At 38.7% G+C, this 27,429-nt stretch overlaps 1 protein-coding gene across 1 annotated transcript in view; it reads left to right on the top strand.

The window, feature by feature from the left end:
- Window positions 1–27,429, top strand: part of npr2 (natriuretic peptide receptor 2) — a 93,218-nt gene that overhangs the window by 26,950 nt on the left and 38,839 nt on the right. Inside the window, exons 6-11 of the mRNA XM_024803215.2 lie at window positions 2,063–2,198; window positions 4,364–4,448; window positions 14,840–14,960; window positions 19,239–19,313; window positions 20,222–20,299; window positions 23,772–23,876. Of these exons, the coding sequence (XP_024658983.1) occupies window positions 2,063–2,198; window positions 4,364–4,448; window positions 14,840–14,960; window positions 19,239–19,313; window positions 20,222–20,299; window positions 23,772–23,876 (600 nt within the window). The remainder of the gene's footprint in view (window positions 1–2,062; window positions 2,199–4,363; window positions 4,449–14,839; window positions 14,961–19,238; window positions 19,314–20,221; window positions 20,300–23,771; window positions 23,877–27,429) is intronic.

The raw sequence follows: 27,429 nt of genomic DNA, 5'->3' as shown, positions 1-27,429 counted from the left end.
TGTTGATACATATATGAACAAAAGGTATTCTCCTCATCTTTGATTCAGTTGTTTTCAGTTGCATTGTCACAGGTGTATAAAATTAAGCACTTAGCCATGTCAAGCGTTAAAGAGAATATTGTGTAAATCCATCAACCCTCCGCTAGCTCAATAATTGCAACATCAGCACAAAAGCTGAGCGCTTGGAGCGTCTCGGCATGGGTTCCCAAGGGTTAGCAACTCCTGTAGGTGCATTGTGTAGGTGGTCCAATGATTTTGTCTATATACTGTATCAGTGGATTATGGGAAACGGAATATTAACTAATATTTATTTTCCACTGAACAGAAACTCTCGTATAAACAAAATTTGTTTGTGGAAGTGTTCTTGTAACGTCCTCTGTTGCTTAATGTTTGAAGATATGTAATATTAACATAAAAACATAAGCTACACTGGATTTATGTGTTAGATTTATTTAAGAAAAAAGTAACATTAGCATGACTTTGGCGTAATCAAATGAAGTATTTCCATTTTATTAAGGTACTCCAAATGCATATGTATGGTAGACAGTATATCATGTAATAGATGGCATTGTTACCCACTGGTTTGTGGACTTCAGGTTTGAGCTATGAATTGAGACTTTTGCCCATCACCATGCTTATATGGCATTCAACTTGCCAATCACAAGGTAGCCAAAACATGTCCAAACTCATCATTTTTTATAATCTAAATAAGAGCACAGATTCCAAAATAAACATCTTCCTGTGTCGAGGATCACGTGGAACTAGCAATTGAAACTTACCAGAGAAGAGTTGGAGTACAACAGATGCTGCTCATGGAGCTGTCAAAATAAAGCTCTCTCCCTCGCGCACAAGCCTTTCAGGATGGTCGCTGCTTGTGTGGATGTTGATCCTACAGTTCTGTATTTTCTCTTAAACGTTTCATTAATTCCTTTAATCATTACATTGCATGGCATGCAATGATTACCTATGTTATACCAGGTTAGGGGGTTAGTGACGCAAAACATATGTTGATTATGTTGATAGGTTTGCTGATATTTTGATTCAGAGACAGGACAATCACATAATCTTAAATAAATACCTTTGTACAATTGTGATTGCAGGAAAGTAATTTAAATGAAGGTAATACGATAATTAAGTTAAAACTGAGGTAATAAAGACTCTTTGAAAACCTTATCTGTTATATGACTTGAGGGAAAACATGCAAGCAGCTCTTCTTGTAATATCAACTCAGTTGGCTCTTTTCATTTTTACCTTTTTTTTTGCTCATTTCTGGTATAAAATAAAATAACAGCATTGTCACCTTGACAAGTTTCAGAAGCACCACTGGAGAGGAACAAAGGTACCTGGTTCCCTGTCTTTATGCTTTTCAAGGCTAGTCGCCTACGAACTTTGTAGCTTCAGATCTCACTATATTTATCCTCTTTAAAAACTTATATTTAGCAAGTATGCTTGCCAGGTTAAACATTACCAACTCCTCAGGCATGGTGGTAACATGCAGCCTGTGGAGGGTTGATACTATTTTGCAGCCAATGGTTATTATGTTTTCAATCATATCTAACTATCAACATATCCATCCATGCACAAAGTATTGGTGTGATAACAATTGTGTTTTGTGCAAATTTTTTTTCCTGAACTAAATAAAAGTGAACACTAAGTATAAGACAAACATAAAAATAGTCCCAATCGTGAGCTGAACTCCAGTTTCCTGGTCGACAGTTGTGTTGCAATTGTGACTGCCAGAGGTCACTGATTGACCTCTAGGCCTATGTGATTCTAGCTTTAGTAATCAATTTTCCATCGACCTCCAGGAACCACTTGCCAGTTTGGGGAAGACACACTTTTCCCTCAGAACTGGTGATTACCAGATGGTTGTAGACCAGTCTCTGGCCTGTATTCACCTGACTCATCATTGTCACTATGATTATCACATTTTTTTTAATATTAGTCCAAAGTATTGGACTAATTAAAATTTAAATCCACCACTTTGAGGCTAAAGAGAAGAAACATTTGGTGCTGTATCTGAGCATATTTAAATTAAGACTTTTTCCCTCTGTATTTGCAGGTTGTTGCATATTACAATGGAACCACCAAAGACATCATTTGGTCCCAGACAGAGAAGATCCACTGGCCCAGTGGTGGCCCACCACTGGACAACCCCCCCTGCGTCTTTTCGACTGATGACCCCTCCTGTAATGATGGTATGACCCGTCATAATGTAATAAGACACTTACCCCTTTCTACCTACCTACAGGTGATTATACCTGTCACAAACGAGCAGCACAAGGCTTTCTAATGGACACTAATTTCATGACAAGAATTATAAAAAGTTCACACACAGTATAATAGCTTAATAGCATATTTTTTCATGACCTTGGTTAGAATGGAATTGATAATCAGGTGGATATTACAGGGCACTAATGCGCTGTTCCTATTTTAAATAAAGCTACCGTGATAAATGCCTTGTTTTTCTTCAGTTCCTTCCCAGCTCTTTGTGTCTATAAAGTAAATGGGTGAAGTGGAGCATTTACTTGAGTGACAGGCGGTGAAATATGAGCGCAGGAAGTTGTCTTTGTTGAGCAGTGACACTTTTTGGGGTTTTTTTTCTATCAGGGATGATAAACAGAGAAGGAAAACCACACTGCAATTAAAATGTATTGTGGTGTGAAGACAGGATAATGAATGGAGGCTCACTTTCAACACCAATGATGATGAATGCTGAGAAATTTGGAGAAGCATATCAACACTTAAGAGTTTCACAACTTCAGCTTGGAGTGAATTAGATAATTGAGATGATTATAAGCGTTTGAAGCCTGTCATTAATTGGCCAGAGAAAACAGAGTACAATCACAAGTTTGATAATTGCAGTATTCTGACACACATCAGAAAACGAAACAAATAAAAAGTAACCAGACTGCTCATGGGTTTTGTTTTTTCTCTGTTGAACTGTTGAAATGCAAAGCGAGAACAACAGTGACATTACAAGCTGTGCTTCATGGCGTGGTGTTGTTTTCATGGAGAAATCGTCAGATTTGGAACCCGTTCCCACTGCCCTTATAAGCAAGTCTTGCCTGGGATACTGAAGCATAAATTGTTTGGTTTTTTTGCATAAAGCTGAGAATTTACATGTGGTGGTTGGTTGGAGCAATGGGTGACCAGTGCGCATTTTACAAGAAGAAATAGCAAAGATCCTTAGAAGAGCAATGTCATCTCTACTACTCCTGTTAGGATCAGGGCTGCAGGTATAAATTATATTTGTAATCAAGTATTCAATTTTATTAATTAATTGTATTAATTAATTGAGTAATCGGATAATAGAAATACTTCAGTCTTATTAATGAGCAATAGTAGTTATTCAAAAGAGACAAAACAGAGGCCTTTTAAAACGAATGTATTATTTGTTTTTATTTTAGAAATTGCAATACATACGGGGTAATGTGTGAGGAATGAAAGGATGCCACATTGTTTGATGGAAATGAAAATGATCAACCTACAGAGAGCTGAATTAAAAAACACACCCAAGTAAAAGTGAAAAAAAAAATGGTATGTGGTCTGCATGCCTGACCATGAGCCCAGGAACCGTGAACCAATGTAGGGGCTGACAATGAGTCTGAGGATTTCCTCCTGATATGCTGAACCCTGGCTTTTGTCTGTCTGTCCCTCCATGGATAAGCCTCCCAGACCATCACTGACCCAGTGCCAAACCGGTCATGCAGCTCTTGTAGCTCGGCAGTGTTCATCTTGTTCCTGTTGCACAAATGAGCAGATATCAGTCCTGCTGATGGGTTAACTACCTTCTACAGGCGCATCCAGCTCTAATAAAGTAACTGCCCGTCTCCTGGAATCTCCTCCAGGCTCTTCAGACTGTGCTGGAAGACTCGCGAAACTTCTGGTAATGGCACGTATTAATGTGCGAACCTAGAGGAGTTGGACTGCCTGTGCAACTTCTGCAGAGTCCAGGTATCTCCTTGTGCTACCCATAGTGGAACTGACCCTAGCCAAATGCAAAACTAGTGAAAAAACAGTCAGACAAGATGAAGATTATTGTTTTGGGGGTTGTCTCCTTGTTGCCCCTCTAGTGCACCTGTTGTTAATTTCAGTAACAACAGAGAAGCTGAAACTGAATAAAACCCGCCGCTGCTACTTTACTGACCGACTTCCAGCAGGTGTTATTAATCGTTGTTAGGTTTTAATTGTGCGTTGGGAGTGTGGCTGTGTGTTTGTGGGGTGACAGATTTCTAAAGCACCACAGCTGTACTTCAGGAAGTCACATCTGTGCGTTTTTCCTTAATTTTCAAAGATATGATTGTGGACATCTGCTGAACATATGAGAGTGTGAATTCCTTGTTTTTCCTCCTGTTTTCAGGTCATCTGCCAGTTCTGGGTATTGTAGCTGTGGGTTCTGGCTTAGCTCTCATCATTTTTGGGATCTCCAGTTTCCTCATTTACAGGTGAGTTTGATCGCATCAAGCTGACGCTTCCTCTCTGTGGTGCTTTTAGCTCAAACAGCAGAAATGTGGACAAAAAGAAAAAAAAAAGATTGAGAGAAAGAGCAAGAGGCAGGCTCGTGTTTGAAGCAGGATTTATGGATTGTGCTGCTTTAGGTGGTAGTTTGGTATTTACGCACTGTTGCTACAGCAACTGCTCAGCAGGTGACGGCATTAAAGCGGTGGTGAAGTGTGTTTAAGCTGCCAAGTGAGCTCATATACTGGCTCGAAACAACGCTTACTGCCACTCTCACTTAATGATCATTAGTGTGTTTGTTAAGTTTATTTTCTTTGCGCTGAAGTCAGGAAAAATGCCGCTTATTTTAATAATTCACACACTGGTGATGTCAAGTGGAAAACATCACTTGAGCTGATCATTGTGCCTCTCTCAAAGGATTACAAGTGGATTATAAAAGCCCTGCAAAATAATATTCAAAAGAAGCAAAAATAAGCCAGAATTCTTTTATGTACAGCACCACGAAAGCCTAAATTAATATTTCATGTTGTTTACAATATAAATAAATAAAATTGGCAGGACTGACACTGAGAAATGTTTTATGTTTTTTCAATCCCCTCAGGGACCTCGATATTAAAAACTACTGCCTTTAAACAGTACTTCCAAGGTGTACAAGGACAGATTGTCACAATTATTAGAATTATTTAAAGAACTGAATTAACCTGAACAAGTTTGAGAATAAAAATCAACAGCTGACTGAAAGAAACAGACGAGCAGAACAGAAGCCAAAAGAAATACATAAATAAAGAAAACAGTGCTGAAAAAAATACAAATAAGTAAATGGTTGAACGCTATGTAAAATTGTGACTAAATGTTGGAACTGTTAGTATAAAGTGATAATATTTTTAAAGTTATTAACTAATACTGGGCTATGGATAAATGAATTAAATTTTTATAGAACTTTATGGATTAATATGAAATACAGATAAATGGTTAACTTTGTAAAGAAATTATATGAAAACACTTGAATTTAACAGAAGTAAAAGCCCACAGTTGAGTAAAACTATAGCTACTTTTGTAGTGACTGACAATTACAGGAGATAGCTAAAAACATGGCTAACAGATAGAATTATTAGCTAATAGTATGGCTAAACCAATGAAATAGCTTAATAAAATAGGTATAGTTTAAATTGAAATGTTAGCTTACTGTTCAAAATAAATTATTAGCAAACCTAATGAATTTAGGATTGAAATAGTAGCTAGCTAAAGTTATTTTTGCTAAAAGAAAGGTCAAACTGTTAACTAAAAATATAGATTAGCACTTGAAAGATCGCTAAACGATATGTAAACGTTTATCTCTGACAGCACAAGTTATATTGTTAAATAAACATAAACTGTAATAGGAATTAATAGCTGCTAAATGGAGAAGTAGCTAAAAGCAGTCGATGAACTGTTAATGTAGTAATTTTACACAGTTAGTTGTTTGTCACATGAACATGAAAGCTGTCTGGGGGTAGAGAAAAGTGTTTTGAGTACATCTGTGGAGTAGATGAAAAAAAATGATAAGAAGCACTGGTATAGAAAGCATATTCACTAAATGTTTTTAGAAGCAAAAGACAAAAGAAATCCTAGAGACTGTGCACCCTATATAGATGCTACTGCAGTTTGAAGTTAAAAATAAACAGAACATTATGCGATTAGCTGTTTAAATAAGCGTCAGTGTTTAATTGTTACTGCTGCCCCTGAGCACTTTCTTTTAGTTGTATATTTAAGGGAAAAAGTAATTGCCTGCTGCTTTTCTGATGGTTCTAACTTTGTGCTCGGCATTCAGCTGTGTAAACAATTCAAATGAAATTGTTGCTCTGTCCCAAGTGGCACAGTCTACATGGTTTATGTTGTAACATTAAGCCTCATTTAATTACTCAAGAAGTAAATCATGCATGCCCCGAGAAATAAAGTGACTGGAAAGATTTCCATAGGCTGGTTAATATCATGGGTGTTATCTGCATGTAATGAAAGAAAATTCTTCTGCTCTTCCCTCTTTGCTCACATCTTCAGAGGTGTCTTTACTTAGGCAGTTAAGGATATTCTCCCTGATAAATGCACTGATTTTATGGAGGATTAACAAATCAAACTAATAAATCACACCGGTAATCTGATCCGTTTTCTAATACTGACTATTAACACAAACAAGTGTTAATCACCAGCCAATCAGAATGGATTTTGATCAGACGAATGGTGGAAGAAAGACGGAGGAGCGGCTGTCTGCCTGAGGTAAATCCACTAAACCTGAATCTGAGTTGATCATGCCCATTAATTATTAATGTGCAGATAATTAGATGCAGAGCCTACACTCATTTCTGAATAAAATTAACTTGATCGTCTCTGTTTTTTCCAGCGCCCAAATCCACAAACACACTGTGATTTCCCAACTAGCTAACTAGTTTTCCTGGATTCTTGGATGGTAAGTTTCTTTTCTTGGATTTAGGGACAACAAATATCTATTTCTGTGATGGGAAACTTTGTGATGTATTTTTGTTCCTGACCTACAGTTTTGAACTTTGTGCTCTCAAACTATATTAAGACTCAATCTCTGTACATAAATGACAGTGTTATATCTGGAGCCCTGGTTAATAAGTTATCCTTTTTTAAAGCACACCATGACTTGGAGCTTATTCATCGTTGGCTCTGTCTCATATAAAGCTAACAGATGACTTCCTGTTTTTGCAGACACTACTGGGGCTTTGCTGATGGACAGAGAGGCGGACAGCAGAGTTGTTTGTGGCCATTTTAAAGACCAACCACCTGCAGAGGGGCCTCCATTTTGCTTTTAGTGCTTGACCTACAGAAACACCACTAAAATGTTAAAAACATTTTGGAGTTTATGCCACTATCAGTAGCTATTGAGAAGTGATTTACCCAGTGAGAAATTAGTATTTAATTTTTTATATTTTTAATAAGAAGATATATATATATAAAAAGAAAAAATATAATTTTAAAAGATGATATATATTTACTGCTGCTTACATCTTTATTTTTAATACATTTAACTATTTTTTTTAATATCCTAATTTGGGGGTGGATCTAAATCTAGTTCACAGGGCAGAAAATGTTGAATAAAATTAATTTGTTTTAAGAAATCTTTTGGCAATAGATCTCTGTTCTGACATATACATAGACGTAAACTGATGTCTATGCAGTTTAATAAAAAGAGACTTGTATATTGAATGATATGTTTCTTTGTATTGCTTTTTGATGAAATCCATGCAGCAAACCAAATTCAGCCTTCAATTTAATTTTGTCCCCGCACAAGACAGTAAAACATGATCTATAACATCTAAGGCTCAGAAATCAGACCAGCTTACTTGTTAATGGCTCAGATGTAGATATATAACTTTGCCACATTTTTCTCTCAAACTTCACCCTGGAGTGCCTTAGATTTAAACAGCTGTGCTGTCAGCTGCTCGCCGTTGATTTTGGAGGCTGCTGTGCAGCAGCAGCAGCAGCGGGCATGAGGGGATGTTGAGCAGAGCAGCAGTGACTCTGTTGTTTTTAATGAAGGGGCTGGTCCTGTGGAGGTATTCACAAATGGGACTTACCAAACAATAGGCCCAGTGTGGAGCCTCACATTTTGCCCCTCTGGCTGCCAGAGGTCTCTAAACAAGGTTCTTTTAATAGAAAAGTACTTTTTTAGTAGTGGATGAGGTACTTTAATGGCGTTTCCTGTCCTCCAAATACTAGCAAACATCAGAATTTACTTTTTGGACTCTCCAGCAACACAATTTGTTCTGGTGAAAAAGTCGCAAAGGAAAAAAAAATGATAATGAGCCACTTCAGGAGCCAACTGGGATATTCTGGGGGAAAAGACTAAAAGATGATGATATGCACACGCTACAATAATTTCCCTGAAGCCATCTGGAAACGTTTTACACCTTTTTAGATTGGGCTGGAATGTGTGGGGCTCTGCTCATTTTTCATTTCTAAGTGTTTCAGTCTGCCAATGAATCCACTGCCACCTTGCAAAGAAAAAAAAACGCACAAAAGTTCCTGCGTTTTTTAAATTTATTGTTGTCGTAAATCGTGAATTGTCAAGAAGCATCAGCTCCTCTGAGATTTCCCCCAGATGTGCTGAGTCGCTAGAGTGCCTCTTCCTCTCCATGGTGCCATGTTTATCAGAGTGGTGCTGAAAAAAAGCAACACTCAGAAACTTGTCACAAAGTTCACTGATTAGAAAATGGATGAATTCATTACTCTGGTTGGGCTTTGCAGACATTTAGTGGTTGTTTACCATTGTGGAGAAGTTGCTTCACATATCTGCTTTTATTCATCCACCTTTAATGGACGAAATAGGAGACAGAAGTAAATCATGGGAAGTGCAATCTGGGAAATTCCTCTCTGCACCAATTTAAACACCACAATCATTAGCGAAAAATGTTTCATTTAACAACCTGCTGACATGTGTGTGAAATAAGGATAACAAAACCTAAACTAACGCAACTCTTATCCTAATCTAACATCATCTGGAAAGCTTTTAGGCACTCCCAGTCTATCAGGAGTCTGTTCAATGTATCTTAAAGGCTCCTTCATTAGAGCTAAACAAGCTCAGTGCTTTTACCAAGGTTTCCATCCCTCCATCCATCTTCTAAAAGCTAATCAGAGACGCTTTGACCTCCTTCTCACCTGCCAGCTGAGATCTCTCCAGTGTGTTCCAGGTCTGTCCTAGAATCTCCTTTGGGTTGAACAGCTCACCTGGGAGGCTTCCAGGACAAATCTTAGACAGATGCCCAAACTATCTGGCTGCTTTAAATACAATGCTTGATTTTTCGGCCATGACCCACAGCTTGTGGGCAGAATAGACTGGTTCATTGATAAATTTGTATGCCTTTGTAGTTTCTCTCTCGATCACTTGCGTGGCCGTGGCTGTTGGGGCAGATTGGACAATCGCTGATCTTAACGTCTGCGTTTCACCCCTCAAACTGTCGCTAGGTTCAAAAACCTCCTTGATTGCTTTGGTCGGCGATAGTTTGTTTTGAAGATGCCGACTTGTCTGCATCTTCGATCGTGGCTCAAGAGTTGGGTGTTCGTCTTGTAATCGGAAGGTTGCTGGTTCGAGCCCCGGCTCGGACAGTCTCGGTCGTTGTGTCCTTGGGCAAGACACTTCACCTACCGCTTACTGGTGTTGGCCAGAGGGGCCGATGGCGCGATATGTCTGCCTCGTCTCTGTCAGTCTGCCCCAGGCCAGCTGTGGCTATAACTGTGGCTGCCTCCACCAGTGTGTGAATGAGTAGTGGTATTGAGGACGAAAAGCGCTATATAAGCGCTATATAAATGCAATCCATTATTATGATTATTAAGTCACTGTCTTCAAAACAAACTACTGGCAGCCATGGCTATCTGCTAGCCAAAGCAATCGCAAGGTGGTTTTTGGTACAGCAACCAATTACACCAGTAATTGACTGCCAGAAATCACCAACAACAAATTACAGCTGGTTGGTATTTAATCATTTTTCCCCAGTGACAGGTGGTTGCCAGGACAATTTGAATTTCTTAAGTGAATGAATTTTCATTATTTTTTAAGGAAAGCCAGCTTATTAAATTTTACGGTGTACAAAGATGACTAGTGTAGCACAAAGCCTTCATTTGGTTTGGTCATTAAACCTGTCTTTTGGATAGCAATCATGTTGCTTTGTTGTCCCTTTAGATAGTCTTTCCTAAAGTGCTCTACTCTCATAATTGAGGTTGTTATTCAAATAAAAGAAACTTGTCTTTAAAGCTGGCCTGACTGGCTTTATAAAATGGAACACAGTAAATGGACTTGTTTATGGCACCTTTCTACTCTGAGAGCAGAAAGCAACAATGTGGTTGGAAAGGTGTTTCTTAACCCAAAGCATGATCTTTCCTTGAGTATATATGAAAAGAAAGCTTTCTGGTTATGTGTAGCACAAACTTGAGTCATGTTAGGCACCACAGAAGAAGACTGGTTGGAGTCAAGAATTTAGGTTAACCAAGGGGGGAAGACAACAGGCTTCAACAACAGGCCATCTGTTGCTTATTAATCCAGGAGTAATTTAATAATTGGCTTGACTGTTTCAACTCCCTCCTATCTGACGTAAACCAAGAGTCTGTCTCACCTCCAGCTGGTTCAGAAAGCAGCAGATCAGCTTCTTACTGGTTCTAACATTTAAATGACATCATCTCAATCATTGCTTCTCTCCGGGGTCTCCGCTTCGTATTAGAACTGATTTTAGGATTTTATTGATCACTTTTAGAGCACGTATGGGTCTGGCCTCAAGCTGCAGAGCATAAATGATGACCCGCCTATGAACTATTTTGCAGCCCTTAGATCCTCAGTTGGCTTAAATCTAAAGGTGTCCGTGTTTTTGCTATCAGGCCCCCTCGGCTTTGGAACAGCCTGGCTGAGGAGATAAGGTTAGCAAATTCACTGGCTTCCTTTAAATCCCTTCTTAAAACTCATTTTTATAGACCTGCTTGTATGTGATGACTTTACATCTCGTTATATGGTTATCAGCTTGCAGCTGTTTTGTCTAATTTTAGTTTTTCACTGTTTTAAAATTAAATCATACTTTTTAATTGTATGTTTCTCATGTGACTTTCATGTTTGGCTCTCTGTTTAATCGACTCTTTTAGTAATCTGTTTGCCTGTCTGCCTTTGTATACTCGTAGTAGAAGTATATCAAAATATTGTATCAATATTGTTATTAATAGATCAATACATAATTTATAGTGCTTTGACAAATCAGAGACAGAACAACAGAGAAGTAATTTTAGGATTTATTTCTCTATTTAAGCTTTAATTTATAGTGCATTTCTGCACCAGGACAGAGTCTTTTTCTACATGCATAGAGATGTTTATAGCATTTCTGACAGAGGATTTCTTTTGAAAATTTCATGTAGTCAAACAGACTGGACACTCTTTTTTTAAAAAAAATAACCTGAAAACATAGATTTGAGACATTTTAAGATGACACAAACTCATTGCCTTTACTGTACACAGATTGATTGTGCTTCCAGGGGCGCTCGCCTATTCTCAGCCAGGAAAAACCCTGCAGGATTTCAGTATTTGGATCAAGTCATTTGCAAGAAATAGGCAGTCAGTTAAGTAGGCTGCAGCTCTTATTTGTGTCAAATACATCTTTAATCAGTGTTTAAATAAATAAAAGAATTGGCTCAAGCTCTGTTTTAGCCGATAGCCAAGACTACAGGACACGAGGGAAAGAAGAAATCACCACATATTTATTGCATACATAAAATACCTTTCTGGATGATGCTCAGTGATTGTATCTTCTTCACTGAACACTTGACCCTGTTTTTCAGTTGCTTTAGCTTTATCACAGCAATTCAGTATCCAAAACTGGCAATTCAAAGAGACGGGCTGATTTGCCACACTCCTATTATGAACCACAAAAGGCAGGACACTAAAGCTTGGTCGGTATGATTTAGTAGCTAATGCACTTTAAATGATTATTACTGGGAAGCCTGGACAGACCGTGCCATTATTTTAACTTTACCCAGGTGAGCAACAATTTAAGATGATTGGTAATCACCACAAATGCTGTTTCCACTTCATAATGTCTCACTGAGCTCTGTGGTATACATCGTGGCTTACTGTGTGAGGCTTTTACTGTTTTAAATGCCAGAAGTCATGATTTCAGTGTACTCTATGATAACCCCCTTCGGTGAACTGCAACATTACGATGCTCGGTTAAACATTACCATTACTTCAGTTGAATAAGGCATAAATTAATTAAAAGATTTTTCACGCTGAGCCAAAACAACTGTAAAATACTGTAAGTTGCATTTAGTCTAAAGCTCTTAACCCTAGTGTGTTTAACTGGTCTGAAGAGTAACATTAGGAGACCTTAACTTTTATAGTTCTTTTAAAAAAACTGAGTTGGAAACAGTAGTAGTACTAAAGTACAGTTATGGCTTGAAATTCAGGGAGTAAAAAAAATAAAAGAGTGAAGTGGATTCTACCAACCAATATAATGGTTGGTTTATGACATAGCTGCCCTAAATTAACAGTATTGGTAACTAAAAAAAATTAATTCTTTTTTTCCTGTAATGGTTAATCCACCAGTATGTGCGAGCTGTTTAATCAGCATATTTTAAATTCTGAAAGATGTTTTTATCAATGATTTTAAACTTTACTGGTTCACAAAAAAAATCAGAAACAGATTAGTAAAACACATTAACTTTTGATTAAGATGCCAAATTACAATTATTTACTTGCATTCCTGAACAGAAAACATAGTTTTAGTGGTTTAATGTTATGCTTGTTTATTTTCTGACTTGTCAGAGAAGTCAAGTGTGCCGGATCAAATTTGGGTATAAAGATTCAGTTCAGCGAATTAAGTAATTTTTTGTTTTAAGCAGGCTTTTGACAGATTTCTAAAGGTGGTCCAAGAAATTTGCAAAGCACTGTACCATTACTTGAAGTAGAAGATATAGTCGACATTGATTGATGATTAACCTTCAAGTGACTGCTGTATATATATATATGTACTATTGTGACACTCTCAACACTATCAGTCGAACAGGCCTAGATAATCTGCTAGCTATAAAACTAATTGCAAGGACTGCAACCGACTTTACCTTCAGCAACCACTTGGCAACTGGTTGGGGAATATAGATTTTTGCCTAATGACTGTTGGTTATCAGGAAGTACAGACAGGTTTCTAGACCTTAATTGAAAAATATTTCCCACCATGAATTTGTTATTTACCTACCAAACTTTTCATAGTTTGCCATCAGTGTGGCAAAGATAACTGCAAGTTATCTGGGATCTTTTCTGAACCTGGAAATATTTTTTATGTAGTTTTGCAGTGAACAATGGCTAACGCACCTAGAGAAGCAAAAGGTTGTGTGGCTGACGCCTCGAGGCAGATACTTAATGACCAAAGTAACTATGAAGATAGCTCAACAAACTCAGACATATTAGGTTAACTCCTTTTTACTTAAACATAATTTAAACTGTTTAAGGAATGACAGACACAAATAAATTATTTTATTTTTTATTAGCTATCAAGTGAAGCATTCCTGTTTTAAATGTAATGCGGTGATTTTAGCTGCTAAAATAGCCTGGTTAAGCATGAGGGTTGTGAGACAGAGAGGGAAAGGGGACTTTCCAAAATTTAAAGTAACATAAATGTTGCCAAGATTAATGTGAAAGGTGCAGTAGGAAGGTGGCTGTAACAAGGAAATATAATAAAAGTTCAACAAGGTTATTAGGAAACCCAAATGTGAGAAATACATAAGACAAAAAGTTGACAACTTGACCAAATGACAAAAAAAGAGGAACGGTGCGAACCCTGCATTCATGTACTCTTTTGTTCTATTGTACTCTTATTATCAAACATAAGCAAAACATTTCTATGCAATACATGAATTTTTAACATTAATCTAAAATTTCTTATGATTATGCAAATATGTACATTTATCTGTCATCAACTCAGCAACCCAAGATTTCCTCTTGCTCTTACTCTGGTTTGTGTGAATTTTTCCACTCGGAAATTTGTTTTCCCTAATGAGTGCACTGCAAGAACAAACACAGTTCAGGGAAATAAAATGCAAAAGTAAGCTTAATTAGACAAAAACAATGGTGGGAAAAGAACAGAGACAGGAAGTTAAGAAAAAAGTAAGCTAGACGAGGGAATAACGTTCAAAATAGAACAGGAAGTAACTGAAAGGCCCACGAGACAGAAGGCATCATAAAAAGTGACCCAAAGGAAAACTAAGGACAATGTGCAGTGTGACAATCCTTTTAAAGAAATCATTTTTTGAACTTATATTTACACTAACTTCATGCTCAGTTGATTTCACTAAATAGCAGTTTGGGTGCTTACTGTCAAATGTTCCATGTTTCTGTATTTTGCTTGGAAGAAAGAGCCCTTTGTTCAGCAGAGTCAAGATACTTCCCCTAAAATAGTGCCTCACTGCCAAGCATCAATAAGTAGAGCATATGAGCCAGTAAAGTTAAAATCTAATAAAAATAAACACAGGCCTAAATGCATCACCAAATGTACATAACTTCACGTAAATGCTGTATGTGAGGCATTCTGTAATCACATCTGAGACCGCTATCTCAGGAAATACCAACAGGAAAGACAGAGATCAAACGTAACAAATGGAGTTAATTTGCATTTTGTTTTAAGGTGACTTGCGAGATTAAATCCAGCTTGCTTAATAACTTATAATTCTCCTGCAGACCACCTTGGCTCCGAAGGACTTTTAATCATTGCTTTAGTTCCAGCTGGTGTAGCTTTGTGGTGAAAACATCACCTCATGGCCTTTGCATCAACCCCAAACCAGTCTAGTTCTCCTGTTGTTTGTGCTGCCGTGACCTTGTCGATTTCACCACCTGCTTTTTTACTTTCTGCAGGAAACTGAAGCTGGAGAAGGAACTGGCAGGAATGCTGTGGAGGATTCGGTGGGAGGACCTTCAGTTCGAGAGCCCAAATAAATACCACAAGCGTGCTGGCAGTCGGCTCACCCTCTCACAGGTAGATCACAAGATTTATGTGCAGAAAATGATGCAAAATGTTGAAATGACACCCACACGATCTCATATGAGAGCTAGCAGCCATTAAACTTTAAAATCTTCATAATTGTGAGCTTTTTATCACTTTATATCAGGCTGCAATCTGTGAGGCCTAGAAAATTGTTGTCTGTGCCCTGGTCCCTATTCTGTTCTCACGGTTTCTGTGTATTTTGGAGTTTTATTCTAATTAACTCTTGTTTTGTTTTTTTTTATTAGTTTTTCATATATTTTCATAGTCTTTACAGTCTTGGGTTCCTGGTTCCAGTTTGTATTAGTTCATTTGTTCCCTCAGTGCTTCCTGTCTCATTCTCCTGTGTCTTTCCCACTAAGTTTATTTATTTGCCTAGTTAGTCTTGCTTACTCTGTTTGGCCATTAAATGTCTGCTGAGTTTTGTGCCTGGTTTTACTTCCTCCTGCTGTCTTATTGTTTTGATTGAAATCAGCAGTGTCTTGTTACCCATCTGTTTCTACTCTTCTTAATTACCCTCATGTATATAAGTAGTCCTCTCCTGCTTCTTAGTCTTGATCATAGCATGCATTTGCCCGGCTTTGTATCCTCTCTGCTACTTTGTCAAGAAGCTTTGTAGGAATATGTTCATTGAAGTCAATGTGAAAGAACCAAAAACTACAGTTCCTCAAATGTCCACTTGAGGGTAGCTCCAAAACAGAGCTAATCCTTATAGACGCTCATGTTAGAATTAGAGATGGACCGATCCGATATTACGTATCGGTATCGGTCCGATACTGACCTAAATTACTGGATCGGATATCGGAGAAAAATAAAAAATGTAATCCGATCCATTAAATATCACGAAAGCACCTCACAAAACTTGCAACACGCCGTAACTCACCTCAGAACGTATGCACGTCTGAGCAGTATGCCTCACGTGATAGAGCGGCTGTGGCATGCAGGACCTGTGCTCTGGATAGCATTTGGAGCTTCGCTAGCAACCCGGCATTTCATCTCCGACAAAGTTATCCCCGAGAGAAGTAAAGCAAGTGTGTAAGTCCATCTCTGAATGTTTGTAAAGCATTCCTGCGTTAAGCTTAACAAACGATATATGGAGCAACTGCCTCTTCTTGCTGCTACTTCAATCATGAAACTGCTTAATTAAGGATCAGCTGATCGGCTTTTCTGTCCCGAGTCCGTCTCTCTAGTTTGCTTTTGGCCCACTTTGCACCAGAAAGAGGAAACCAGCGGCTGAACAACAGCAGCACGTTTAAGCTTGATAAGCTGTTGTTAGAATGTATTTAATATTTCTTTCTACTCGAGGATCTTTTTCTACGTAGCTGACGCTGGTAACTGTGCAGGGGCGGATCTAGCAAAGTTTAGCCAGGGGGGCCGATAGGGCATGAACAGGGAAAAGGGGGCACAAAGACATACTTTTCTTTCTTATTCTCATTTAAAATGTCTAGCTTTTAATAAATAATTATCTGACAGCCAAAGTTTTAATTTGATGCAAAATGTATAGAAGTCCATTACTGTATATAGTAACTATTAAGTCTAATATATATACCCTAGTAAGCTATAGTACTTTTTCCTTTGGGAAGGTACCATCTGTGCAGTCTGCAATTTTGTTGAAGAAAGATGTTGAATCTATTTAATATTTCTTGAAAAATAATTGATTTCTGTGCATTTTTTTCACACTGCATCAAATTAAGGTTGATTACGTCGATTAAGCATCATGAGGTGGCGCGTGAGGGGTGGTTCCCTATTTTTTATTTATTTATTTTTGTTGTTGCTGGGAGTTGGAACCCTATTAGTTAGGTTGCTTAATATTTATGCTAAGTTCTCTTTAAAATACCAGAATAGGGAGGATGGTGTAGGTTTAAGTTTATTAGATTGATCAGTATTGCTGAACTATGAAACATTTTTTTTGCATACAGGTATAACAGAATAGCTTTAGTGTAGTTGTTGTTTTAAACTTGAGTATGAACTTATACAAAATGCAGCAAGATATTTAAAAAACAGTTTTGTTGATTAAAAAACACTATATCGGATTCATATCGGTATCGGCAGATATCCAAATTTATGATATCGGTATCGGTATCGGACATAAAAAAGTGGTATCGTGCCATCTCTAGTTAGAATATCCAAGTTTACAGCAAAAATAATCATGTTTACAGCTTTGAGTTTGGTCTCTTCAGCCAATTTTCCCCTTTATGACTAGAGTAAAAGAATTTGACCTTTTTCTGTCTCAATCTTGTAAAGTTAAAACAAAATTTAAAGTTAGGGTTGTGGCAGCTTTGGTTACAGGTGGTGTCACCTGTAACCAAATTCAAGTAACTAAACTGGAAATGATGACCATGTTGGAAACTTTTGCAGCTTTTTATCAAGTTTTTCTAACAAACAGCATGGGTTACTGTGTTTTTAATTGTACTAACAGAAGTTTTGAGTGCAATTATGCCCTTTTATTTGATATGTTATCACTAAATAACATCCCTAGACTGTTGATGGGCCTTGGTAATGAAGATTGCTAATGTGGCTAATAACTTAGCACTCCACCATACCATCCAAATGTGGTCACTTCAGTCATCAAACCACCGATCACAGTAGATTCAGCAAGCTTTTTATATACAGTCTTTTATTTTATCCCATCACAGTTTCCTCTTAACATCCACCAGCACAGTGGCTTTCAACGTGGTTTTCAATGCTTCTTTTGACTGTAATGGTTGATGGGGGTACTTTTGCCCATTTGCAACATCTGCAACTAGCACCCCAATATAACCTTCCACCTACACCTTCTGTCTATCCCGCTATCAAACAGCTTCACACAGTTAAAAACAGTCTTAATGCCTGTGGTTTAGATCCAACACTCGAGTCAATTAAGTCAATAAGAATTTCTCAGTTAGTGTCTCCTGACTGATGAGCTGTCAGAGTGAGGCCTGCTGATCGCCAGTTCTTCTTTTGGTTACATTTTTAGGTGCTATGTTCTTTGCACTTGCATTAACGTGATGCCAGATATTTTGATGTGTCACACTTTCATAATTCAACATCGTCCCTAAAACAGTTTTAGGGAACCCTAAATTTTTTATGCAGTCATATGCTGCAATAATAATATATGCTTACCGTAAAAAACCCCAAAGCATGCCTGGACTTATCTTGTCACACCATTTGGCAACCTCTGCACTCGTCTATGATTTGAGTTTGGTTAATGTGAAGTAGTTCTGAAAATCTACCTATTTAGCACGTAGCTAAAACAAAACCCAGCCCTGCCCCTCGTTAATTGTAACCTGGTGGATGTTAATTGGTAAAAAAGTTGCTCATCTGGCAGGTTATTTTTGCATGCTTGGTTGGTATATTTCATTCATACAGGCCTGATTATCAGTCTGGACATGTCACTGTGGTAAAATTGGACCCTCCAGGATTCAAAATGCTTCAAGTTCAGAGCTTCCCTCCTGTTTACACACTGTGTGCTGCGTATTAAAAAGCAGTTTGTGGGTTTTGTTAGAAAAAGCAAAAGCTGCTGCCCCAAGAGAGTCCAAATCCTTTGTGAGTTTACACATTCCTGAAAGCTGGTGGTTTATTGATGGTAGCTGGGTTTGCAGTGGCATATTAAATGATTGTTAAAATAAGCCTTCGCCTGGCCCCCACTCCTATATACATAATACGTCATTACGTTCTTAGTATCGGGTTCTGTTGTCTGAGTGTTAATGCATCTCCTTCGGGTTGTGTTTCATCCCACACGTGCAAGTGTTCATGAAAAGCACATGTACACACCTTTTTCATTATTGCTTTTTTGTCCATTTCCTGGGGTGTGTGTGTGTGTGTGTGTGTGTGTGTGTGTGTGTGTGTGTGTGTGTGTGTGTGTGTGTGTGTGTGTGTGTGTGTGTGTGTGTGTGTGGAAAACACAGAAATTTTCCAAATTAGAGTATTTTCCAGGGTGCTGTGTGATGCCAATATTTGCATTCTATACAAATGTGCAGTTGACTGTGCTGGCTGTATGCATGCAGTGTGCCCACTTGATTTTTATTCATTCGGTGTGCTCTGCAGACATTTGCAAAATGACTCGAGCTGGAATCTGAAAGCACTTTATTTTCTCAAATATAAGTGAACGATGGTTTCATGTTACGCAGAGAAGTGGGGCATGTTTTTGGGTAGTTGAACCATTTTAGAAATCTACATTGCAGTGAAGTAGAAGCACAGTCTTAAAGTGAACATGATTTAATCCTCTTTGCTTTAATCTACGCACACTAACTGACATTTTTTTCTTCTCACTATCCCTTTCCACCTTCTCAGAGAGGCTCCAGCTACGGCTCCTTGATAACTGCCCATGGAAAATATCAGCTATTTGCAAAAACGGGCTATTTTAAGGTAAGGCTTAGCGAGTTCTGACATTTTCAACTCCTGCGCACTCCTTTCCCGCCCACACATGTGCACACTCGCAGAGAAAAACTGAAGAGAGGAGAGAGAAAGCGAGAGTGTGGGCGAATTTAGGTAGTTGGTTTTAATGTGAGCTGCAGAATGCGTCAATTTTCTTTCTCTCTCTCTCTCTCTCTGCCTTTTTGTGTGTGTGTGTGTGTGTGTGTGTGTCTTTGTTTTTACACTCCCGCCTGCAGTCTGGACAGGGCCATCAACTTGTTGCTGCTGTTAATTTGTCCATTTCAGATTGAAGAGGTGTGAGAAAATGTGACAAAAAGAGGCTGCTGAATAACGAGATGGCGGGCTGTACTCTTTTTTTAGCTGAATGATGCAGGGTTTTTATATAAATGCTGATGTCAGGATACAGATCGAGCATCTTGTTTATAATTAGGGTTATTGATACGCCTCTTGAAAGTCAGTACAGATCAAGGGTGATAAAATCTGTCACCAGAAACAGCCAATAATTGCTGGACAAAGAGAACCTTTCTATTCAGAATTCTTCAGGTCTTAACTGTGCATTTCATTTGAATAAAAGTTAAAACTCCCACACAAACTGCCGGTCTTGCTTCGTAGTTGCTACAGCAGCATTTTTCTCCAGTCTGTCACATCTGTGGCTCTGAGGATCATCACATTGGAAACAACAGACGCAAGTCTTCCTCTGCAGCACAGCTGCAATCGACCACACATGTACCTGTAGGCTACACTGCTGTTCTCTCTCTCTGTGCTTAATACTGATTCCTTTTAATTTCATGTTTTTTGTGTTGTTTTGTTTGTGCATCCATATATATATATTTTTTTTCTCATATGATGAAAGCTGGTGTGTAAATCTGGCTTCACCGCTCATCTTGTGTTGCACACAGGGGAACCTGGTGGCCATCAAGCACGTCAACAAGAAGAGGATAGAGCTGACAAGACAAGTTTTAATGGAGCTCAAGCATGTAAGTGTCCCAAAACGTATTCCTTTGAAGGAGATGCTTTATTATTGCGTGTCAAAGGGAATTACAGAAAGTGCAGCATGTGACTCTCAATTGTTGATTTTATATTTTAAAAAAAAAGAGACAATAATGGAGAAGCCATCTGTGTGTCTGTTCTCTAATTATTGAGCACAGACTGCAAAGGCAATAATTAATAAACTGCAAAGAGAAAGGGGGATGCTTTCATGGGTTTCTAATTCCTTAATGAATAAAGTTTAAAATGCTTTTAATCACTCAGTAAGCATGGCAGTAACTGGATTGGCTTGGGGCAACACTTCTGACCTACTAAGCCTGTGTTGTACAAGTGCGACAGGATTACTACTGTTCACAATCTGTATCGCTGCACCTCTGTTTTCTTTCTAAAAAGTGACTTCTAATTGACTCGCACAATTTTATATTTCCTGGACTGGTTCTTTTTTCCCCATCTCATTTTATTTGTTTTCCAGCAAATATAAAATATGGAGAAAAAAAATCTAAAAATATGTTATATTATTATTAGTACAACCCATCTGGCCCAGTTTTACTTGTAAGTAACATTAGAATCTAGAGGGATGTTTCATTTGCCTTATGTGGAGGGATCAATATTCTGTGCACTCAATTTAGTGTATGCATTCTTCATAAAAGGCTTATAAATGAAGGAACTTTATCACTCCGAGGAAGAAACTGAGAATCATTGCTGTACTTTTAAGGTTTTTGCTTTCATAGCTTTCTGAAAATAAAATAAAATAAAATAATTTAATACATTCAAAGATTCAAATGTTCTAACTTGATATTTATAAGTAAAACAGTAAATGATAAGATGGGCGTGTTGCTGCCAGACAGTGGACCCAGATGCAGGATTCGGCAGATGGAATTAAACAAAAATAAAAACAATAACAAAGCAGGACGTGGACAAACTGACTGCAGACAACAGACTGATGGAAGCTCACACACCATGAGGAATATGCAGACAATGTACACATAGGAGGAGATGAGGGCAGACTGGACACACCTGGGAACACAGCTGAACAGGGTCTAACTATTGAGATATTGGAGGCAAAACTGAACATAATGCACATGAGACGAGGGACTAAAGTAAATACAAAAAACAGGAAGTAACAATCACTGAAAACAGGACTAAGACACACAAATTCGACGTAGACAAGAAAATAAACAAACATGGAGACGTGATTGAATAAAATGGAAATTGAATTGAACTAATTTAACTATTGAACTAATTGAGTTCGGTGTAACAAGCCACGTTCTGAGTAAGGTTAGTTTTTCTCTGACGTTATGATGTATAAAATTCAGGTGCAATATAAAAGCAATGAAATTTACTTCCTTTTGATTTCTTCACCGCTGTCTTTTAGCTTTCTTGGTTCAAGCTGAACTAAACCGCAAGGGAGTGAGCGAGCTTAGAGTTGCTAAGTAAAGGAAAGGAATGCACTGGATTGGGTATTGATGGGGTAGGCCTGACCTAAAGCACATCCCGCTTTATCCTTCTGTTTCACTCTAGCATCGACTGTAAATTATAAAAATGAACTTCATTATATTCATATATATTCATATTGACCCCAAAAGCTCATAAGGAAGGTGTTTACAAAGGTCATAGATCAAATGAAAAGTACGGTCTTTTCCTATTGACTTCTGTACAACTGGACTTCTTTTGAAAACAGAGACGTCGCTCCCTGCTGGCTGACCACTAGACGAAATGCATTGCCTTCACTTTTCAGACTCTACCTCGATCCTTTATACACAGTCTGCGAGTGAAACAGATTCTCGTCACTCTTGAGTTTGTCTTCTTTCTTTAAAAGGGGAAAGCAAAGTTGTATTTTGAGGTAAAATGCATCTCTGAGTGCTTCCAGTTGCATCTGTTTGAAAAGAGCTTTACACTGAGTGAGACCTTGGAGGACAGAAAAAATACCCTTCATCTCAACTAGTTGTATTCAACAGGTAATTTATTTGCTCACCAAAATGAAGCAACTGTTTAGATGAAAGACCTTCATAATCTCCACCTGCTTTATGAAAGGGGTTTTTTTTAAAGTGGAACAATTTCAGCATGTTAGTTTTGGGTATTTTTCTCTGGCTCTGTAGCTTATCTTGTGAAAGATAGGTTTGTGTTAGTGTTTACAAAGACCCACTGCAGGATGTTACGGCAAAGGGTTCAGATCCTTTAAACATGTATTTGAGTGCAGCTGCTGATGGAAAAGGTCTCCTCGGCTGGGTGATGTTTACGAGTGAGTGATAAGGAAGCTGGCTGAAGGGGGGAAAACAGAAAATCTTGCAATTTATGTGGTTTGGTGATGGAAACACTGTGTGGCAAAGGGAAACCCGTAACTCGGAAATTGCACCAGTGGTAATGAAAAGTTGTGGAGAAAACTTGTGGCCATTTTTTCTCTTTTCTCCAGCTCGGATTCTTTTGGTGCTTTTGGGCCTTTTTTCTGTTGCTGTCCTTCAGAGGAGAGGAGAGTTCAGGCTTCCTTGACGCCTCTGTGGCCTCTCGGTCAGTCGGCAGGCACATGGGGGAGTGAGGCTTCTGTCTGAGCTGGCAGCTTCTCAGACGCCCCGGGGGCCTGATCGACTGTCAAACCTCAGCTCGTATAAAAGCCGACCAGATGGGGGGAAGAGACAGGCCTGCCAGTGGAAACTTAACCACTTGTCTTCCAGTGCTCTCTCCTCCCCCCTCGCTTGTGTGCAGCGGGGGAAATTATATAGGCCAAAGGGTAGCCTAACATCCCCCGAGCCGTGAAACATGAGCAACTAACACCCTGGTTTTGGTGTGAGAGCTTCTGTCACTCACTGAGGATGAATTTTCAAAGTTTTGCACCAGCTGCAGAAAGATACGCTGTCTTTGTTAGCACTAGTAGCCGTTTGTGTTTCTAGAAAAGAAAATTACTGTTTTCTTCTTCCTTTTTATTTCCACTTCGCACATTCTCATAAAATGAAACGTTCCCGCTTAATCGCCACCAAAGGTTTCTGTTTTCATTCCTTTTTCGAACATACAGAGTGATTCATGCTTTGGAAGACGCTTTGTGTCGTTAAAACCAGTGAGTGATTATTTTCCATGTAAAGCAGTTTTACACATTCAGCCTGTTCCAGTGTGATATTCCTGCTCGTACGTCCTCTCAACACCTCAACCTTATGTTATTTTTTTCATCGCCCTGAGCACACTGGCTCATTCATAACCTCCAAGGGCAATTTATGCACACGCACATGTTTCACCTGGGTGCCCCGAGCAGGAATGCGTCTCAACACGTAGGAAAAGACACGGTGCCAGCTAGCCCACTGCAAATAGATTATTTTGATGAACTGCTGGCAGCGTTATTCTCAAAACTTTGTACATAAACGAGCCGTCAGTCCTCCCTCCTCCGTCCTCTGTTTCCATGGGGTTCGGGAATGTGATGTTGGAAAGAGTTGCACTCACAGTTGCTGTGTGTTTGTGTGTGGTTATTTTCAGATGAGAGACGTTCAGTTCAACCATCTGACTCGCTTCATCGGGGCCTGCATCGACCCTCCTAACGTCTGCATCGTAACGGAGTACTGTCCCCGAGGGAGCCTGCAGGTAACCATTTTCAACCCCTCTAAAGCTGAAGAGGGTCACAACAGGCTATTTTAACCTTCAAATTACATAATAATTACAACCTCAGATGAACAACACATGGCATATTACACTGTTATTATTTATTTCACAAAAACTAAGCCAAAATGAAGATAAGTATACAAAAAAAATCATCAGTAGACTTTACGATTCATTAGCTTGTGGAACCACCTCTACCACCAGTAACTTGAAGTAATCTGTTCACATGTTGGACAAAGTAGACAGATGGTTCAAAAGAGGAGTAAAAGAGGCCATTTATGTCCACTGTGAGCGACCATCTTTGAACAGGTGGCTTATGACACCAACTGTCAGCCATCTATAATCCAGTTTTGAGATCCCTTCCCAGACGCCTTAACGCCTGCTCACATCCTGGGCCATCTGACCTCAGGATATCACTGGGGCTAGGTTTCACCCGAAACCTTGGCTGATTGTGACCTACACCCGTTTTCACACCTTGGCTCATGTGATTAGGTAGAGGATCATCAGGGGTCCTTTTGTCCCTCTCAGTGGGATACTCCCACAGGGTTTAAATCTGGGAATCTCCACCATTTGACCCTAGAACTGAAGAAACTTCTCAGATGAGAGGTGAAATGTCTTCAAGCAACTTAAAGAAGTCCAGACACTTTTCTTTCCAAGCTCCTTAGACTTTACTATTCAGAGCTCATGGCTGCAAGACAAGCCCAAATCATCACCGCTTATCTGTCCAACATTCATTGTTCAAGAAGTCTTGTAGTTTGTTCAGATGCACCTTTGCAAGCCTAAACTGTGCCATGTTCTCTTTAGAGCAAAGGGGCTTTCTCCTGGAAACCCTTCCAAACAAGTCATGCTTATTTAGTCTTTTTTTAACTGTACTGTCATGAACGTTAACATTTAACATACTGAGGCCTCTAGATTTCACTCTTTGCAGTTTCTCTGGACACTGCACGGTCTGTCCTTGGGTTGAATTTGCTGGGATGTCCATTCCCGGGAAGACTGGCAGCTGTCTTGAATATTTTCCACTTGTGAATAATCTTTCCTACTGTAGTATGATGGACTTCAAATTGTTTGGAAATCGCCTTATAACCCTTCGTAGAATGATGGGCAGCAGCAACTGCTTCTCTAAAGCTGCTGCTGTCTTTCCTCTCTTGGTGTGTTAGCACACACCTGAATGCTCCAGACCAGGCCCTCATGTGTTACACAGAGCTTTCCACCACTATCACGAAGACCAGTCTGCTTTTTTACAGATGCTGATGATCAGTTAATCACATACATTTGATTAAAAGCATCTGGCTGCATCTTATCCTCTTAATTCCTATGAAAGCAGTTTAGTTCTGTGTTGTTGTTCATTTAAGGTTGTCTTGCGTCCTAGTACGCAAATCCCTAGAATCAAAAGACAGTGTAATTTATTTGTGTACTCGATTTGCCTAATTAACATAATTTTCATAATGTATATTTCAGTAATCTAAATGCAGCATTTTGAATTTTTCTGCACTAAACATTTGGCACATCTGTATAAGGCTAAACTAAAAATAGTCTTTTGAAAATTGTGAAATTTTGTGAACTTTGAAAGCTAATTTAAATAAAATATAAACACAAAGTATCATCATTTTTGTATTTGTTTGTTTGGTAAATTTTTAATTGATGAGGCATTGTTATTGTGAATTTGGATGTCCACAACACTGTGAGTCAACTGCTTTCAAAAAGCTCTTTATTGTAATACCTGTACTGATTTTTCGTAAATCTTGCCTCTAACATATCCCGCCCATACTAGAATAATTCAAAAACACGAAACCTAATACTAAAACTAATAAAAACTAAACTGAAACATGAAACTCACTCATGAAATTAATTGGAACTAAACTGAATTAAAAACAAAAAGTCAAAATGAGATAAAAAAAAAATACAAAACTAATTACCAGCTAATTACAAAACTGTAATAACTCTGCTTTTTTGTGATAATAATAGCCCTAACTCACAGCCTACACTTGAAAAACATGTGTCATTTGTGTTTTTACAGCTTTAGTAAAATGGTCAGAAGGTGAAATGGACAAACAACAGCTGAGACAGCAAATATCTGGTGTGTGTGTGCAGAGGTCCGCTCCACACACCCTTTGAATCAGGTTGTGTTGCCAGATTGCACTGACAGATAGACAGAAGCTGTATTTAGCGTGTGGCTCGTGTGTCTAGACTGCAGTTTATAGACAATCTGCGTTTGCAGACGCAAACCCAGCGGGCCCTCATGTGTTACACAGAGCTTTCCACCACTATCACGAAGACACCAAAGAAGGAAATGTCTTCTGGAATAGTGGTGTTCATCCCTGCAGTAGGGTTCAAGAGACCTGGATAATCATGTGCCAAGGAGCACTGAAAGCTGTCAGCTGATATTTTACAGACTAAACAATTCATCCCATACAATTTAACAAGCAATGATAAAAATAACTGAACAGACGACCAGGACCTAAAAGTGTTTTCTAAAAGTTGATCGCCACAAAGATGAAAACCTTCTGAGATTTTTTATTTTTGTTTTTTTCACATGACAACAGACAGACAGACAATAAGGACTCAAACAACAAATCTAACAAAAGCCAGCTGGTGGATTTTTGTGTTGAAGTACTGTTAGATTACAATACTTATCAAGCTAACCATTAAAAGTCCACACATTCTTTTGTCCTTCAATATTTGCGATTTGTCTTTTTTTGTTCCAGTAAGGAATACATAACGCTTTAAACAAACTTGATCTTGGCCCGAGATGCTGGCACGCCAGAAGCTTCCTTAAAACAGACGAGCTGGGAAATGACTTTTATCAGTCACACTTTAAAGAAAGTCGTCTGCGTAAAAGGCAGATATCTGTGACTGATGTGATACTGCTGGATGCTGAAACAGAGGCCAGGGAAGACAAACTGTCAGCTCTGGAATTGTTTCTGCATTTAGTCTTTAAATAAACTTTAAGAGCATCTTGGCTGCTGATTATGGACAACCAGATTTCAGTAAATATCAGTAAAAAACAAGAAAAAAGAAATTAGTGTTCCATGAAGTCATAGCAATAATAACTAAATGCGATAAATAATGAAATGCTACTTTCGGCTGCTACTTTGTCACAAGGCGCTGACACAGAGTAGCTCCACATGTTTTGAATTTTGGCAGAGTTTCACACCGGATGCCCTTCCTGATCCAACCCCAGAGGGATTGGACTCTTTGTCTGGAATTGAACCAGTTCAGTTGAATTCAGTTTTATTAATATAACGCCAAATCCCAGTTAACTCAAGGCACTTTATGTTGCAAGGTAAAGACCCTGCAGTGATACAGAGAAAGCAGAGAAAACCCCAACAATCAGACATTTTCCTATGATTAAGTTTTTTGGTGACAGTGGGAAGGAAAAACTCCCTTTTAAGAGGAAGAAACAGAACCAGGCTTGGGGAGGGGTTGCCATCTGGTGCAACTGGTTTGGGGGGGGTGAGACAAAGAAACCAAGACCTTTGGCTTACCATGTGATTGTGTGAACCACTGTGCTATGGAACCATTACATATAATAAATACA

Source organism: Maylandia zebra, linkage group LG7 (genome assembly GCF_041146795.1).
Source record: "Maylandia zebra isolate NMK-2024a linkage group LG7, Mzebra_GT3a, whole genome shotgun sequence".
NCBI lineage: Eukaryota > Metazoa > Chordata > Actinopteri > Cichliformes > Cichlidae > Maylandia > Maylandia zebra.
The sequence above is the reverse complement of the archived record's forward strand: the minus strand, read 5'-3'. Positions and strand labels throughout refer to the sequence as shown.